Source organism: Perna viridis, chromosome 7 (genome assembly GCF_037379345.1).
Source record: "Perna viridis isolate PV_CMFRI_1.1 ecotype Kerala chromosome 7, ASM3737934v1, whole genome shotgun sequence".
Lineage (NCBI taxonomy): Eukaryota > Metazoa > Mollusca > Bivalvia > Mytilida > Mytilidae > Perna > Perna viridis.
Genome location: NC_142451.1, coordinates 5,089,596 through 5,109,266, shown reverse-complemented (window position 1 = coordinate 5,109,266; position 19,671 = coordinate 5,089,596). Strand labels below are relative to the sequence as shown.

Sequence of the window (19,671 nt, the reverse complement as noted above, 5' to 3'; positions counted from 1 at the left end):
TGGTTTAATGGTTTTCAATGAGAAATCTTCCACACCCGGAGTATACCTGCGAAATATTTTGTTTCTATTTTCCTTTTGTACTGAAATGTGCGTAGTTTAAGTACTAAAAAGTCGATTAAATAATTGCACTAATATTCCACTTTACTACAAAGTGCCATTCTGGTGTGGCAAAGTTGCTTGCACATTTACAAGTATAAAAATCTTGAATTTCACATGGAAATATATTTTTTTTTGTCATAGAACAGAATGCATATTAAACAAAGAAGAAAAAAGAAATATTACGCATGTACTTTCCTCTTGGGAATTCTCCAAGCATTAGTGCTGTGAAGTGAATCTTAAAAATCTTGAAAAATCAAATGGCTTTTCTTTTATACAGTGGACAATTTTTAAACAATTGACTTGTGATTACTGACTTGTCCCTGTGTAAGTTCTTTTCTTGCCACGATTTTGATAAAGTTACTTCATAGAAAAGAGAAACACGTAAATAGTATGTCTTGTGTGTTTACACAATATTACTGCGTTACCGTAATCAGTCTTAGAGGAATGGTAAAAGTCAATATTTTGACTTCGATGCCCTTTCTCTTCACCGGATTTTAACTTCAACGAATGACACGACTGATGTCTTGTAAGTTGCAGGAATTGCTCACCCTACCGGTGCATCTGAGTTTACCCTTGGCTATTTTAGTTTTGTTCATGTTGGTTTTTTCTTTAATTATTGTATACATACTTTTTGTTCTTTTGGCGTTCTTAGTGTTGTCAAAGTATTTCTCCTCGTTTTCATCTTCGAAAATTACTACTTATTGGAATTATGACAAGTCACATTTTTCATATGATAAAGAGATTATAAAAATAACACCCTTCCTTTCATTTCAATACGTTTAAATTCTATCTCATCAAATAGCTTTATATTCATATGTTATCTCTAATTAAAAGAATGGACTTTTTAAAAAAAGAATACGAACATTAAATATGGAAATATTAGTTATTTTTAGACTCATTTTGTTTTCATATCCTTGCGCAAGTTTTTAATTAGTTCATTTCTAATAAAAGTATCAAGATACTCGTGTACAGAATTATTTTATATCGAATGTTTGAATTTATACACATCGAAGAAGCGTCAAATTGCAATTATATGGATAAGATAAAAGAATGGAACGGGGATCGACTTCAAGCGTATTGTTATTGTAAATTGTTAGCATTGAATTCACCATACTTCTAACGGATGCCGGAATGGTATTCGATTAAAATCGAAATGCACGTGGCATCATAGCCGCGCGCCAGTTAATGCGACACTCACTTTCGTTGTCGTGGTTTTACATGTACACGGAAGACCTAGACGAAAGAACACAAACTCCGTCGTCCTGCGTAATTGAAATACAAACTACTTATTTGCCTTTTCCAGTTTCTGCATTTTCTAGTCGAAATCAATTTATCAACCTGCAAATCGATACTGTCGACCACATCGAACAATCGTTGAAATAAATCCTATCTTGAGATACATGTACCTCTCAACTAGACACGAGTATTTCGTTGATAAATAAACATAACCCCAGTGCTACAAATTGTCGCATAGACACATATACGTGTGTCCTGTAAAATCGCTTAGTTTCATGACAATTAATTCCAAAGTTGTTTACATACACTTAATCCATCTTCGTGTTTTGGGGTTTACCAACCGAGCAGGTTCCGATGCTACCTTTCTCCATCAAGAAGGTCCGCATCGGGATCAGCCGTGGGTATCGGACCAATGCCAGCCTAGACTAGAGGAGTGTGGAGTAATCGTTATTATACTCTCTGACCAAACAAATACCAAACTGCACCCCTTTTGTTTCTTTGTGATTGAAACAAAGTATTTCAATTGCATTTGTGAAATTGAGGTATGAAAGTGTTTCTTGTCTTGATAACATTCAAATTATCCCGCGTTAGTTTACATTCTATTTATAGAATAGGCAAGATGGCGGACAAAACAAGCATATAATTCATGTATATTCAGGTGAGATATGCATGTTTATTTCTGTTGATATATTATTATAAATATAATGAGAAGGAACAATAATGCATTATTTTTTTTAAATAAAATTTGTGTGTGTTGGCTGAAACGACGACGTAACGACGTATGAAATATATACTTGTCTTAAAGGCTTAAATTATATAAAAGCAGTTAATATAACCAGGGCCGGTGTACAAGAAAGTTATCAATATAAGGTACAGGTAACTTCTACAATGTATCCGACATGTGGTAAGGTTCACTTCCGATATCGTAACCACGATCGCCCAGTACTGACCATATATCACTATAATTACATATTTTCTTCAATCTTAAACCTTAATTATTATAAATCGAAAAGACCATGTCAATTTCATTTGTTTAAGAAAGGGACGGGTCCACATGAACTGTAAAAATACGAGTTTTTAATATAATCAAGCCCCGTGCAGGTCCGGGTGTCAACAGAATAGGCCTGCAGCATTTCATTATCATCATTTCATGTTCATCGTCTGAATATATTTGAAATATTGCTGCTCGGGCGTTAAACCCCAATAATCAATCAATCAATCAATCAATATAATCAAAGTTCTCGTGTACTAAATGAATTTGTATCGATTCGTCAAATTGCAAAATTTGATCTAAATTTACCAGACATTCAATTTATCAGTAAAATATTACACAAAAATACACGTGACATCGTAGCAGTGCGCCAGTTTGCGTAATATTCAGGTTTGTAGTCGATTTACATAAAATACTTCGATAAATGAACACAAAACTCTCCAACAAGTTTTCAAGTCAAAATTATGTTTAGCGAACTCCAGGTCGAAACTGTTTGTCAAATCATTCGAACTTGAGCCACAATCATTGAAACCAATCATTCCCTTAGATACATGTACCTCTCATCTAGTTTCAGCTGTTTCTCTATTGTGTTTGTCTGTTTACCATGTCTGGTCTTTGTTCCAGGATAACATCTTTTGATTTCCACTAGAATCTTGATTACTCTCTCAGTTGGAAAACTAAAGCTCAAGCGCTACATATTGTCGCATAGACATCTATGTTTTGTGGGCACCTAATTCCAGAGAATTGTTCATTAGATTAAACGACGAAATCTAAGAATACGATTTCAATAATAAGTTGTGGTGAAGACATTTACTTCTAAGTCACGTGAACAACTACTGCTTTATTATCACATATAATTATAGATACGTCTAGTTTTGAAATAACATACGTTCTTAACTCATGGTCAAATAGAATTATTAAACGCTAAACCACAGACACTATTTAAAGCAATTTTTTTTTTATTTTTATTTGTCATCTCTTTCTAATGTCACAAGGCTATAACCCTGCTAAAATCTGTCCAGATCAGTATACAACATAGATATCGATTTTTAGATCGTTTGATTTGGCGGTTTTTTCTTTGTTCAGAGGGATATGGGATATTAAGAATCCTACACTTGTAACGAGTCGAGTGCAAGATAAGGAGATCTCTGGTTATTTCTTATAGCATTACTATTAAAGTAGCAGTCTTTGTAAGACTCATGCAAATTCTGTAATATGTGATACACCCAAAAAGGGTACACATTTTTCTTTTTCTTATTCAGTTGTTTAATGGGTCTGTAAAATGAAATGTATGATCATTCATTCCAATCTTTCTGCTCTTAGGAGATAATCCACCTTGAAAATCCAACAGAATTTAAATAAAATTGTATTTTAGTGCCATTTACAGAGTTATCTCCCTTAATTTTGAATTCTACAGTGCAGTCTATATGATTTTTATCTCCTAAGAACAAGGGTTATATGAAACGCCAAATGTTAATTTCTGTTTACTATAACATTTTAAACAATTTATAAATCAAAGACTGAAATGTTCAAAGTCGCTAATCGTCAAATATTCTCTGTCACTGATTTTGGCTTACTCCCAACATCCAAAATGGCACGAATGCGATCTATGCTCTAAAATCAGGTGACTTCCGCTAAAATCTTGTTTCCCTTGATATGACTGCGTACTCTTTCGTAACCGCGATGACCCGAATGTTTTCAACTTCCCGGAACCAGATTAAACAACTGGCTATATATAGATATCGGGGTCCTGTTGATCTATATGACCTATATGTATATATATATAGTCAATTGTAACGAGCCCCTGTGTTTTAATCGCGAACTGGGTAATATTACATCAGTTCAATGCTAACCGATCAATCCATCTTTTAGTGTAAACTTCACGTTCTCATACAAGCGAAAAAAAAACGCACATAGACATGTGTTTGATATTTTTTAAAATAGGTACGGTGTAGCGATCTTCGGGTCGCTTATTATATTGAAAGGTGCCAGAAGAGGAACCAAATTAAACTACTGGCAATTAATATTCATAGATATTGGGGTCGTGCTAACCGACATAGTCTTGTTACAAGCCTCTGTGCCTGAATCGGAAACTGGGTAATGTTCAATTTTCACCGATCTTTTCATGTAAACTTCCCGTTCTCATACAAGCAAGAAACACTATAAGAACACACGTGTATGATACTTAAGAGGTACATGTTTATCTCGTATGGAGCTAAAACTATGACGCTATGGCGGTAAACACGGCGACGATCTGCAGCATTACGTGGCGTATAACTATATACTAGTATTTATGCAAATCATATGCGAATATTAAGTACTGAAATTATGAGTGCAAGAAGTCGCTAACAATATTAGCGACTCAAAAATAGAAATATGTAGGCTTTCCAACCATGAATCACATTTTGCATGAATCTCAGCTGAAGTACTACTGAAAAAGAATTCAAACACATATTGGTAAGATATGATCGTTAACTTACATTTTTCTTGATTGTGCCATTTTTTACAAGAAAGCGCACTTGTTCTGTCGATCTCAATCCCTGAGTGAGATAAGGAAATCTTGCACAGCTGTAAATAGGAATTCTCTACTTATGTGAGAAAAGAATGTCTTCTGTCGCCATAAATAAAAGAACGTACCCTTTTGGCATAATGGTTTACAGTAATGAATAGAGTGGCATTTTTTTTTAATCTGCTATCCTGAAATGCACGAAAGAGTGACGGATGCTTCAGAATGGTTTCGGGGATTGGGTTATTTGTTTAAATGAGACAGGTGCAACCTATTAGAGGACGAAGTTGAATACATAGATATAATTTTAAAAATCACTTTTGTCGCTATTTTTGCCCTCTTGTCGCTTTTCCCAGATATCTTGATGACATTTGTCACTTTTGACGCTTCTAGTAATTCCCGCTAATCTGTGAGACCGATATGACTTTCATGTTCGTACTCCGAACGGACTTTCTGGCGAAAGCCAGAAAGGCCTACTATTATGGCATGTCGGACTCGAAAGAAATGTATCCGATATTAAATAATTATTTAAGACCACATAATAAACGCTTCTTAGTGATTAGAAGATACGAAAATACCAAACTTTGTATTGGGAGCTCCGAAGGCCGTGACTTTCTGCCAGACTGGAATCAAGCCATCAGTTCCTTCAGGCTATGACACCATTGCGCATTAATACCGTTACGAAGACTTCGTCCTTTGTGTAACTATGTGTAGAATTTAGCCCAAAATGAGCCAATGCTAGTTATAGCCTGGAACCCCTTTCTTCATCGGAATCACTGCCCCTTTTTTGTAAATATTTGGATCTGCATGACATGTGAAGAGAGCTTTTTATTTTATTGAACTCGGTTTCTTCCTTTATATTTCTTTTCTATGATAGGTGACTTTTGATATGTTTTTTCTTCCTACTTCCTAGCTGAACATCCAATGGCTTTTATGTGTTGACATTTGTAAAAAACTTGAATATCGAAGGTCAACGACTGGTTTATTCGAGTAAATGCAGAGAACTGGTGAGTGGTTAGAGATCAACTAGTTGTTGTTTCAGACCAAATTAGTCCGTATATGTATTGAGTTCGAGGTGAAAGTTGTTAATTTGTTTTGTTTTATGGCGTAAATAACATTGAATTGAACTTGATATTTTAGAAAATAAAATGAAACTTAGTGTTATATTTAAACTTTAACAGGGTATGTCTATGGAACTTTTTTCTTGCGGTGGTGTAAGAGATAGTTGCAGATGCTAAAGGGGTATGCAATATATAGGCTCTTCGATCTAAAAATATTTAAAAATACTGAGAAGTTCAAAGTGCTATTTGATACGGAATAGCCTTGCGAGACAGGGCAGGCGTATGCATACAGACCGATGTACAAAATGCTTGCATACAATATTTAATATACCTAAGTACATGTATGAAAAAACTTTGATTGTAGACCTGTCATTAAAAGAGTCAAAAGCAGAAGACGAGTAAAGCCATATTTGATAATAAAATAATTAAAAACAGTCTGCATTTTTGAGGTAGTACAAGGAAAGTGAGACAAAAAAGAACTGAAAGATACCAAGTAACCGATCTACAGCTACTCTATGAAACACCATACGTAATTTTACTATTTTCCAGAAAAGGGTAGTGCCTAATGAAATTGGTCCCAGAAGGTACTCTTTTTAAACCACTGATTCCCCTCTGGATTCCACGCAGAAAATTAAGTAACCCGTACCACTTCTATAACTGAAGAATTAACCGAATATAACGATGGCACCGAAGATCTTAATTTGTTTTATTATATATAAAAACAAAAGCTTGTAATCAGAAGATAACGAATGAAATCAAAGAATACGGTCTGGTTTGTGAATTCCTTATAATTTAGTTATTGGATTTTTTGTCGTTTTTAACTTTTTATGAGCTCGTCTTTCTTGATGGGATAAATTATGATGCACCGTTGTTCACGTCCGTCGTTCAACTCATTATTGTCATATTGAAACTCAAAAATATGCACCTGAAATGAGTAGGTATGTTGAATACATCGATAATTAAAACACTTAGTACCCAACTTGATTTTTTTACATGGATTTTATGCTAATAATTAACATTTTGGTTCATGTTAAGGTACTTTTCTCATGGATAGGGGTGGCAAATTTTCACCTGATTGGACTTAGAAAAATTCAAATATTTATTACACAGGCTCATTAGAAAGCTAAGACACTATCTTATTGTGTTTGAATGTACAAAATCTTGTTTGAAGAACGGTATTTGAAAAGAAAATCGCCAATTACAGGTGAAATGGAAGAAAATATGAAATTCCGAAACTTCCCCTTTGTATGAAAAAACAAATTATTGTCACATTAAAACTGAAAATACGCGGCTGAAATGAGTAGGTATGTTGAATATATTGACAATTAAAACTAGTACTCAACATGTCTGTTGTACATTGTTTATATGCCAAAAATTAAAATTTAAGTTCATGTTGAGGTATTTTTTTTCTTGGGTAGGGGTGGCAATTTTCCTCCTATTTTGACATAGGAAAGTTCAAATATTCATTATTTTGGATCATTTTGGAAGCTTAGACACTATATTACTATATCGTATCACACACAAGCTTGTTTAAACTACGGAATTCTGAAAAAAACAATAACGGGTGATATAGACGAAGTTCCGAAATTATGAAAATTCCCCTTTTTTGATTTTATAGAATTTGTCACCCCAAAAGGAAAATCTTCGCACCTGAATTGATCAGATATGTTTGTGCATCATTATCTTAATTTTGAATGTCTAAAATATGAGTTTTACGGTGTCAGTATGCAGTGAATGAGAACTCTGTTTGATACTGAGACCAGTTTTCAAGGGGTATTGGTAATATTGTTAACATTTTTTGAAAATTCTTTCTTGAAAATTAGCTTTTCGTGATTTATTTATGTGAAATATTGCATTATCTATCGAATGATACCAAATTTAATTGAGAGGTTTTAGTCGAGCAATAGTTTGTAGAGTTGAATTTATTTGACTTTTTAGGGAAAAAATTGAAGATCCATTTTTTTCATTTTTCGATAAATTCGGAAAATACCAAATAAGCTATTTTTTACTGAAGCATAAATGCTCTAGAGGTTTTGACATGGAAAAATATGTCAATTTAAGCAATTTTTCGGTGGGGTAGGGGTACATTTTTTTCGTTTTACACCAAAACCCCAGGTGTTGCTGCAACTTTCATGGTATCATTGTAAAGCTGAGACATTGGGCTACATAATGATACCTAAACGTGTTTAGTTTGTTCATATCACATTGGAAGGATTAGACGCTCAAACAATTGAGTCACAAAAATCTTGGCTTTTTGACCCAATGGGGTACAAATATAGGCTTATACTGAAAAAGAATCCGAGAATATTCTTTGGCGACAAATCGATTCGGTAATTGGGGTATAAAGATACCTAAAAATCATAAAGTTCTTGTGTGGGGTGGGAGTGCACGGTAGACCCCCAGCCCATGGACTACAATGTGCCATACTACAAAAGGATTTTTAGAGGTTGTGACTTGGAACAGTTTAAAAAAAAAGGTCCAAAAAAGGGACCAAGATTAGAACAGTCATTTCCCTGATATTATCTGGACAATGACTTGACCTCTTTGATATTGAAGACAAAGTGCCATACTACTTAAAGGTTTAGATAGGTTTTTGGGGTTATGATATGAAATACTTTGAAATTGGGGGACGAAAAATGGGCCATATAAATGCATTTTTTTTTAATTTTTTGGCAATGGATCTATTTTAAATTTTACCACAATGTGTCATGCAACAAAAATAGAATAGAATTGGAATGGAATTTGGGGGTTGTGATTTTAACTGTTAGAAAATGAGGGTCCTAACAGGAGCCAGAAACCAAATATTTTTTAAAGCTTAGGCGACGACTTGAGTAAAATTGATTTGGTCTCTTTGAAATTGTAACATGAGGTGCCACACTACCAAAGGAAAGCCATGGTCAATTTTGATGTGTTTGACTTGAACCATTTCAGAATGACTGTCCAAAAAAGGGGCCGGAAACAAGCCTTTTTCTGATGTCCTAACAATAATTTAAGATCTCCTTGACATTATATAGCAAGGTGTCATGTAGTAAGAGGAAGACAAGAGTTAATTTTAGGGCCATGTTACTTGTATTGATTAGGAATTTGGGGCAAAAAATGGGGCCACATCATTTCCTGGCAAATATATATCCTGTGTCAAACATTCAATCTCAATCCTAATTCAAAGATGTATATATTTAACTTGAATTTTTTGTTCATACTTGTTGAATTTAAACGTGTTCAAATATGTACCAATAGGGTGTATTAATTGTATTATAATAGATAAGGTAAAAAAAATATTTGGATGGAATCGCACAACACAGAAATTGTTCTATGTTTAGGTGTTATTCAATATAATTGTATTTTAATTGTTTATTGATTGTAAACAGGTGTAGTGAGATAAACATATTGAAACATGTTAAATAGGTTTCATTTAATGGAATATAAATGTATTATAGTATTATAATTATTGTACACTATGTTTTGAGAAATTAAATGATTTTTCAATTTCTACAACCAGCTGACTAACTAACAAATTTATATAAATAAAAATGATCAATGTTGTAGTTTTTGGGGACTTACATTTATTATCCTCTTTTTATTATTAGGTATATTTTCATAGGTGGATCCAGGGAAGGGGTGGCACTAGCCTACCTCTTTTGAAATTGAAAATTTCTCAAAGTTAATACTCACAAAGGAGTTCAATAAATTTATCTATTTATTTGTATTATCAACACTGTTAGGTGTTCAGTATTACAGTTTTATCCCATGTGGTCTTACATAACTAACGTGTCCTTTTACATGTTCTGGGAGTTATATTGCAATCACCTGGTCCGTCCGTCCGTTACATTTTGCAGGTTTCTCAGTTTCCTTTGAAGGTAATGCTTAGATATTTGGTGCATTACTTTTGCATGGTGACTTGTGCCATGTCTCTTCTTTTCGGGTTCCTCGCTCATCTGCTTCCGGTGTACCGATCAACTTCGTCAATTTCAGGTGATACATTATTGAAATTTTCTTAACATATTTCTCAGCTTCTACTTGATAGGATGCTTAGATATTTGGTATATTGCTTTTGCATGATGACTTGCACCATGTCTCCCCTTTTCTAGTTCCTCCCTCATCAACTTCCTGCTTACCGATCGCCTCAGTGACTCCCTTTCCAGGTTGAGTGGGGTATTCTCAGCACAACCTAGCTTGCAGCATCTTGTTTTAATAATGGATATTTGGTCAAATTAGGCAATGTTTAAATGGAAATTATAAAGTTCTTTTAACAGTTTCAATCTGTATAAGAATTTTATTGTCTGTCAAACATTTAATTACAATTCAAACTCTGAACTATATTCAGCTTGAATGGTGTGTCCATATTTGCCCAAATTATTCAAGGTTGACCACTGTGGTAATGCCAAGCTGAGCCCTGCGAAGCATTTTATTCGTTAAGGTTTAACTCAAAGTGCGGGAGTGTTACAAATCTCGATACAATATACTATATATTTTTGCATGTTTAGTATTTTTATTTGTATCCACGTAATGGAAGTACAAGCTCATTTTGACGATCTCCCATGATATTACTTGAGATGAAAGGTTTTAAATATTTAACAAAAACGAAAAAAGATGTGTTACCAATGATACTTATTTTTCGTGTACAGGTTTGAAAACCTCTGAAACCATGCGTCAAAATTTATGAAAGTTGGCTTAATTGTTTCTTAATATATCCTGCACAATCTGATTGTTTGAAATTAATCTTCGGTTGAAAAATATGACTGTTGTTACAAAAAATATAACACAGGGGCCAAAATGTTTTTTTTTTTTTTGTTTTTTTTTGGCTATTTTTTCCTGAACTATAGAAGAATAGTGAAGATGAAGCTAATCATAACTTAAGATAAAAATGATATCCTGAGTTTTTTAGGTTGCCATTTTTCAACAATTTTCACCAGTTTTTTTGTTTCTCAATGCAGCATGGTATTCTTAGTTCAACGGTGATGACGTTACTCTATGCAGCATGGTATCCTTAGTTCAATGGTGATAACGGAAATGGTTCTGAACAGTCAATTTCCCGCCAATTTGTATACTTACTTTGATTTCAATGATATTTGGTTTATATTGTATGGTCTCCTGCGTTGAACGGTGATGATGAAAATGTTGTATAGAGATGATTTCACTTCATTTTATATTCTTTCTCAGCAAATGTATAATAGGTTAATGCCTCCAGACCCGGCGGAATAACAAGACAATGGGGGGACCCCTACCAAAACTTTTCCCACAGGTTCCAAAAAACACTTTCAAGGCATTTCCAACGTTTTACAGTGTCTTAGGTACACAGCTGAACTTACAGCATTTATCAATACACGCTCTTTTTCAGCATTTTTTTGGTCAAACATGGTTACAAAGCATGATGCCTTTACATACTTAGTAAATGAGGCACTGTTTGCCAGGTGAGCGATTCAGGCTTTTCGAGAGCCTCTTGTTATATTTCCTTCCGTTTTTACGTTTTTGAGTTATGGGAATTCGTTCATTTAAAAGTGTTTTATTGGATTCCTTAAGAAAATCCCTGCCTTCATTTTTATACGAACGCAAAAATATTGCGGTCGTATATTGGTACATGGCACTGTCGTCGTCGTCGTCGTCGTCCGTAGACATTTGGTTTTCTTGCAATAACTTAAGTTATGGTTGACCAGTCGTTATGAACTTTTGCTATGGTTTTTACTAAGCACTAAAGGAAGATTCCTATTAAATTTGGAGTATGTGGCCCATACCGTTTTAGAATAATGGGCCCAAAAGGGTAAGAAAGGTGTTTTAGTAAAACCCATGTAGAATTTTTTTTTCGATTTTGATTATTCCTTTTTTATTGTGTTCCTTATTCAATTCTGGGAAACAAAAATATCAGCAGATTTGATGCCTTTTGCCCCGGATCCGAGTTGAAAATGGGTCAAAGAGACCACATACCCCAAAAAGAAATCTATTTTTAATTTTTTTTGTCCGAATTCATTTTTGTTTTTTGTTTGTTTTATTGGATTCTTTGTCAAAATCCCTGCAAATCAGATTATAGAAATCTCTTTTGGTTTTCGAGTTATAAAGGATCAAATGACCCACAACCAAAAAATCGACTTTTTTATTTTAGGTCTGATTTTGAACATTTTAATTTGAATATCAAATTGTGTGCAATATATTGACCAAACCAGTTGTTGTGTTCATAATGAATTGTAATTCCGTATGCTTATTATTATGTCAAAAACTAATGTTGCGTTCACACTTACACTAACTGTTTAGAGTTCGATTTTTTTTCATTGGTTCTTTATTAAAATCAGTGCTTTCAATATTCAATCAGATTTCAGATATTTCATATGGTATTTAAGTTATAAGGCGTCAAAAAATCAAAAATCAAAAAAACAAAAAAAACAAAAACAAAAAAACTAGAAATGATGACCGTTGGAACTTCAGCATTTTTCGGCGAAACTTGGTCTGATGCGTTGCCCACAAATCCTTCATGACTGGCAGTATCGTTATGAAACTCTATGGAGTGTTATATGTACATACTGTCAATAATGTCATATTCTGTCACTGTGTTGTCAACAAAAAAGGTACTGGTTGCTGTTTGGAGTTGGGTGTGTTAGAATTGGCAGCAAATTATGTCAAAAGTGCTTATATTAGTTTAACTGTGTCCAATATGTATGGTATGTCCATATTGATCCCTAAATGTACATGGTTCAACAAGCTGCGGGGTATTAGTCCCGTTAGGGGCAATGTCAGTACTTTGTCCAACTGCCTCAAGTGAACAGATTGCGACATGCTGTTCTTATATCATGCTGCGCTCCGCGAAGCTTTTTATATTTTGTCTGATTTTGGAGGGTTTTTTTTATTGGATTCTTTATGAAGGCATTAGCTATCAGATTTCAGATATCTATTACTATTTTTGAGTTATAAGGCGCCAAAGGGATCACACCCCTAAAAATCGATTTTTCTTTTATTTTGGCCCGATTTCGAAATTGTTTAATTGCACTTTAAATGTTGTGCTATATTGTGACCAAACCAATCATGTCATGTCAATAATTAACTGTTAATCCCTATGCTTAAATTTGTCAAAAACTTATATTGTGTCCACACTTGCATCAAATGACAAAGTTTGACATGCTGTGGTCATATCATGCTGTACTTCTCGAAGCTCATTATTGAGGTGTTGGACGAACTACTTGGTTATTTACTAAATTTTAACTAAATAAATATTGCATCAATGTGAATGTGAATGAAACTTGTGTAGAATGTTAATTTATGTTGTAAGCTTAGGTTATAATGCAATCACCTCCGTCCGTCTGTCCGTCACACCTTTTTCGTAACGGATTTCTCAGCTTTGACTGGAGGGAATGCTTAGGTATTTGATATATTGCTTTCTGATGATGACTTATATCGTGTCTCCCCTTTTCTGGTTCATCGCTCATCTACTTCCTGTTTACCGATCGACTTCGTGGTTTTAGGGCGCTGCATAATGGAAATTTTCGTAACATATTTTTCAGCTTCTGCGGAAGGGTAATGCTAATAAATATATTTGGTACTTTGCTTCTGTATGACGAATTGCACTGTGTCTTCCTTTCCCAGTTTTGGGTATTCTTAGCACGACTTAGCGTTCTTGTTTGTAAATAATTACCGATTTTACTATTTAGAGTTATGTGACTTTCTTCATAAAAAGGACGATTCACAGACAATAACTCAGTAATGGTTGCACCCATTTTCATAAAACTTTGGAAAATTGTTAATTACTACAGGCGTTGGCTCCTTGTTCAATTATGAATATTTCTGATTTTCTATTTTCGACTTCTTTCCCTCCTTTTTCATAACAAGACGCTCCCAGGACCCTGGATTGCTCACCTTGTTGAATTTGCCTTTCAAAGACAATAAAGTTAACATGAAGTTGTCCAACAATTTTGACTTAAGAATTCTTTGGTAGGACTTATCATAAGGATCATTTCAACAATTGAAAGTTTCTTTTAATATATCGTAGTTTCCAAGATATTGACTTGAAACTGTAAAAAATAAACGATCATTTTTCCCCTTTCAAGGGCAATAGCTCTTACAAGGAGTCATCTGACAACTTTGATTCCTGAAGACTTGTGTAGTCCTAATAATGAGGATCATTTCAGCTAGTGAAAGAATTTAGCTAAGCAAACGAATTTGGAGATATATGCGTAAAACTACTGTCTGACCCCATGTTTTATTTTTAGTAACAGCGGCCATGTTTTTCGACGGATAAAAAATCCCCACATCAGTTCTATGCAGGATACCCCAAGAAACATTAAATATCAAGTTTGGTTTCAATTGGTCAAGTAGTGTCATAGGAGAAGATTTTTGAAAGAAATAACATGAAAAATAGCAAAAATCGTTGAAAAAGGGCAATAACTCCAACATGGCTTAACGGATTAAAACCAAAATTTGACCACAAAAAGATCTCATCATGCTGAACACTTTTCTTCTCGTTAGAATTTTGCTAAACCTAACGGTTTTGGAGATATATGCAAAAAACACTGTCTGACCCCTATGTTCTATTTTTAGTAACAGCGGCCATGTTTTTCGACGAATCAAAAATCCTCACGTCAGTTATATTCAGGATACCCCAAGGAACATTCATACCAAGTTTGGTTCTAATTAGTCAAGTAGTATCAGAGGAGAAGAGTTTTGTATAATTGTTGACGACGACGACGGACGCCAAGTGATGGCAATAGCTCACATGGCCTTTGGTCAGGTGAGCTAAAAAGGGGGAATTTATCATAATTGCACATTAATCCTTCAAAATGCCCTTTTATGGGAGTTTTTTTTTTGTCTTTTTAAGATGTTATTACTTTTAAAAATCTTCTCCTGTGAAACTACTGGACAGAATTCAATGAAAGTTAATCTAATTGCTCCTTAGGTATGAGCGTTAGGAATTTCCATCCAGGAAAAAATATGACTGCTTTTACAAAAAATATATTGTGGTTTATTAAGCCAGGTGAGTAATTCTGGCTATTTAAAGCCTCTAGTTATTTAAAAGAGATGGTTTATATTTTATTTTGGTATATAGTTGAAAATGTCTTATACTTCGGACTTACTTTTCCTTTTGATTTTATTTGCAGAATGGAGGTACATGAACCAGACAATTCCGTGTCAAAAAATGACGAGAGACATACAGAACATGGGGTCAATAGTAATGGTTTCCCGGAATCGACCAATGTATCAGCCACTGTAATCCATTTCTCATCGGCAGACAGCACACCACCAGATGTAAACTGTTCTACTTCAAATAATGCCAATTCAATGGGCGGCCATCTTTACAACTGTGACTACAAACAAGGCGAAACCGTTCCATCAACTTTGTTTATATCTACTGTGCGTATCAAGCAAGAGTGTTCTGAGACATCAGAGAAAGAATGCTGTCTTGACAGTACACAGAACATCCACGAACTTCATACGCATGTTGAAAGTCCACCTCCAAAGATCAAACAGTGCTCAGTTTATATGGAAGATTTCATTAAAGTGAATATAAGGAATCATTTGAGGAGATGGATATTGTCGGCATTTGCTTCTGAACATGATCCAGATAAGTTGACAAATGAAATAAAGAATGAGAAGTCAGACGATGAAAATAAAAAACGGAAATTTAGTGACCTTGACATTTCACTCTCGACTAAAGATTTTTCACCTAAATGTTGTGCACAGAAGTCTGAGACTGGTTGTACAACACAGCTATTATATACTATGAATTCTCAATCAGTAAGTACTTTGATACATAGTTTGTGTGACGGACAGTTTCTAGATTACTTACAGGAAGTCGGTAATGGAAGTATTGATATTGAACAAATTCTTCCGTCCTTTTTTGAATTTGAAGTCAACAATACTGTCATATTGGTGGACACAGCGAGTCGTTACGTTAGTGATACCGTGTCACCTAGAAGAAGGCAATACGGACAATGTAGAAAATCTTCTGGTAAATCTGGTGTCGGGAATGATGTTATTCAATCTTCATTTGCAAGGTGTCAAAGTTTATTGAGAGAGAGTTTTCGACGGAAACGAGACCGTGATCAAACAAACACAGACAATTTGTGGAACTCAGAGCATAAAAGTAATGACTGGGACATAAAACAGAATCTTTACAAACGCTTTCAACGAAAAAGTGATGGTGTCCAAACAAACTCAATGAGTCGGCAGAACTCTGAAGATTCTGAAGATGATAGTGATGACTCGGATACAGGGATGCTTCTTACAAAAAGTTTACGACGAAAGATAGATAATGACCAAATAAACTCAATGAGTCGGCAGAACTTTGAAGAGTCTGATGATGAAAGTGATGACTCGGATACAAGAATGCTTCTTAAAAGAAGTTTACAACGAAAGAGAGATTATGACCAAACAAACACAATGATTCGGCTGAACTCTGAAGATATAAGTGATATCTCAGATACAAAAATGCTTCTTAAAAAAAGAATTTTACGGAAACGAGATAGTGAGCAAACAAGCACACGCATTCCGCGAAACACTGAAGATAAGAACGATTACTTGGGTACAAAAGTTATTCTTAAAGGATCTTCAATGGAAAAGAAAATAACATATAAGGTGATTCAAGGGATTGATTGCCCAGTTCCAATCAAAGTTGAAAACAAAGACCATTATAAATTCGTAATAAACCAAACAACTGATACAAGATTTGATGATTGTGTGCGGAATATGTTTGTTCTAGAGAATAGAAGAAAAGTAGACTTACCACAACCATTCTCAAAGTTTTTCCGATTTCGAAATGTTGGAATGCAAACAATGGAAGGATCTAATGGTGTATTTCGGAATGACCATAAAGTTGACATCATTTGGCTTGAGGAGAAGCATAAAGATCCTTCTAAATCTTCTAGAGCAACCACTGCTTTAGAATTATTACAAAAAGCAACAGGAAGTATACCGAAAGTATCTGTTAAAGTACAATGCGACATCGAGTCCTCTCCTGTGGCTCTTGTCGATGAGTCGGTTATGCTACAATTCTTCAACAACTTTTTGACGAGAAAGGATATCCAGCATACTGTTAGTTTAAGACAAGGTCTCATACTAGTAGTTAGAGAAGAAAAACGCGAGTTAGCCAAACGGGTGGTGACGGAACAGTTGGTCTTTCTTAACAAAGAAGCTAAACCTATCATTATCACAAAGGATCCTGTTCTCGAAGATTATGAAAATAATTATAAGAACAAGACAATTAAAACTGTAAATCAAAATATACCCCACTCTGTTGAATCTGAGTCTGGTGGCTTACCGGCAAATTCTAATCTTTCTAACAATGCATTGGTAAATACGGAAGTCGCTCCATTGCCCCAACCATATTCTATGATCGACAACTCCTTGTTGAAACTGGATCCAAAAGAAAACTCGCAAGGGACTTGCATAAACAGTTACCTACCTAATAACAAAATACACTCAAATGTTCGTGGAATGACAAGCTCTAATAATGAAGGAACAGATTCATCTCACCAAATTAATACGCCTCAACAACCTCTTGGATTTATTTCTATGTTAAATCCTTCCTTAGGTCCTTGTTTCCAAAGTATGACGAGCCAAGCATCATTTATTCACAATCAACCAGCTCAGTATACTGAGGATAGCTTTACCATGCCCACATGTGTCTCATTAGTTGATCCGATTAACTGTGGTGTTTTTGAAGGGTCAAACATTGAATCTTTGTGTACAGACACACAGAATCCTCAGTGTAAAATCGAATACAAAGAATTTCCAATGACAAATATAGAAACTTTATAAAAACGGTTTGTTCCTTCAGATATAACAAACTGTGATGTTACTACTGAATCTAATCCGCCATCAAAGATGTATAAAGCGGAATAAAGTTGCATTTAACATACTAGTATCTATGTTACATGTAAGACGAAAGGTCAGAGTTAGTTCGTCTTCGGATGTGTGTCATCTGAAACCTGGATCTAGTTCCACAAAAACAAGAATAATTCAGGAAATTGCTGAAGTGAAAACAGAACTGGATGGCGTCTAGTTCAAGAATAAAATCAGAAGTGGCATATTAAAACCATTTGATATTTTAGTGATAAAAAGAACAACATACATTGAGCAATAAGGTTGCTTATGATGCCATTGTTCAACCAAGAGCTTATTCCAGAGAGTCTTTTCTTGAAAAAAAATAAGTTTAGACCGTTGACTCTGTTAAAGATACTATATGTAGAAAATTTGTTGATACACGTATTAAAAATCTCATAAGTTCATTGCCTAATCCATTTTCTTATAAGTGCCATATAGAAATTATTTAAAAAAAAACATTGTTTGGAAATATTATTGAAATTTGATTAGGGTATGTTATATAAATATTGGGGAAATAAGGAAGTCGGTACTTATATCTAGGTTTGTGCGTTCGATTCCGTTATAGAATGTTATCAAGTCATTAGACTGCAAGGTTAAACTTAACTTTCAGAAACTATACGCGTCATTATGGCAATCTGCATAGATCTCTGCTGAGTTATACCGAAAGGTACCATGTACATTTATATACCACAAAAAGAAAGCTGTGATTAATTCTTTCTCGAACCGTTTATGAATTGGGGCCATATTTACATGTAAATACCATGAAAAGAAGGCTGTGATTAATTCTTAAAGTTGTTACTTGAACCGTTTATGAATTTGGTGCAAATTAAAAAAGTAAGAGACCAGAAACAAGCATGTTCATGATGTCCGGACATTAAATTGATTATTAGTAACTGAATCTCATTGAAATTGTACCACACGGTGCCATTCCACAAAAAAGGACTGAGATTGATTTTTGGGGTTCAATTACCTTTGTTTCTATATTCGTGTTTGTGTTTTTTTTTAATTTGATGTTGTTGATTGTGTGTGTCTATTTTCTTTGTCTACTCTCTGTCCCTGGATAATATTCTCCATCAAGAAGGGCAGTGATTCGCCACTCAATACCGCTAAATTTTATTTGTTTGGAAACCTTATAACTGCAATCTAAGTTTAAACGATATTTTTATGTCAATGACTTTGAAAAAAAACCTGGATCGCTTGCCCTGTGCTTTAATGTATATTTCTATAAAGGATGATGGGACAGAAGCTCATTGAGGAGAACCAGTCGGACGCAGAGTTTCTTTGATGGTGGATATATGTGTTATCGGTTCCCGGGTATTCTTTGCATGAAGATAAAGTAACTTGAATTTCTCACGTGAAATCACATGACCTTTATTTGAAACTCGTGTATATTTCTTACGATTGTTGATTCGCACAAGATGTTCGTGATTTTTTGGCCCTTGAAAGCAACATTCTTTGGTGCATTGTTAAAGTGCCTGTATCTTTAATATAAAACCATAAAACGTCTGTATTGATGACTTCAATATTGTAGCAACATAACCCTGTTCCAGAAGCCTAATAATACGAAGTCTAGCGCGATACAAAAAGTCTGGTTAGTTACGAAAAACTCGATACGCAGGTCCTGAAGGGATGTTGCTACAGATGGAAGGAAAATTGACAATACGGAATGAAAATCGTCGCGTTTGTCGTATAGTTTGGTCAATAGTTTTCCTTTACCTTTATCTCTAACTATGTGTTGGTCAAGATATAGGGTTGACTTCACAGTGTCTGTTGTATTTTTTAACTCAAGTTCTTTTGGGTAGATGCGATGTATAAAATCCCCGAAATTAGGATTATATTAGCGGAAACTTAGATTTAAGGATCTGACTATACTCGGCGTCACATAAATAACATACTGTTAAAATTTGAATAAAAATATTTTCTACGACTTTATTGACACCAACCTTCGTTTAAATTGTCTTAAATGACTTGCTCAT

At 34.5% G+C, this 19,671-nt stretch overlaps 1 protein-coding gene across 1 annotated transcript; it reads left to right on the top strand.

Annotated features, from left to right (window-relative positions):
• The first annotated feature begins 1,940 nt into the window (after window positions 1–1,940).
• Window positions 1,941–18,099, top strand: LOC148611057 (uncharacterized). Its single transcript, XM_088591149.1, has 2 exons — window positions 1,941–1,993; window positions 14,971–18,099. The coding sequence occupies exon 2, from the start codon at window positions 14,972–14,974 to the stop codon at window positions 17,627–17,629; it is 2,658 nt and encodes an 885-aa protein (XP_088447275.1). The 5' UTR covers window positions 1,941–1,993; window position 14,971; the 3' UTR covers window positions 17,630–18,099.
• The last annotated feature ends 1,572 nt before the right edge of the window (window positions 18,100–19,671 follow it).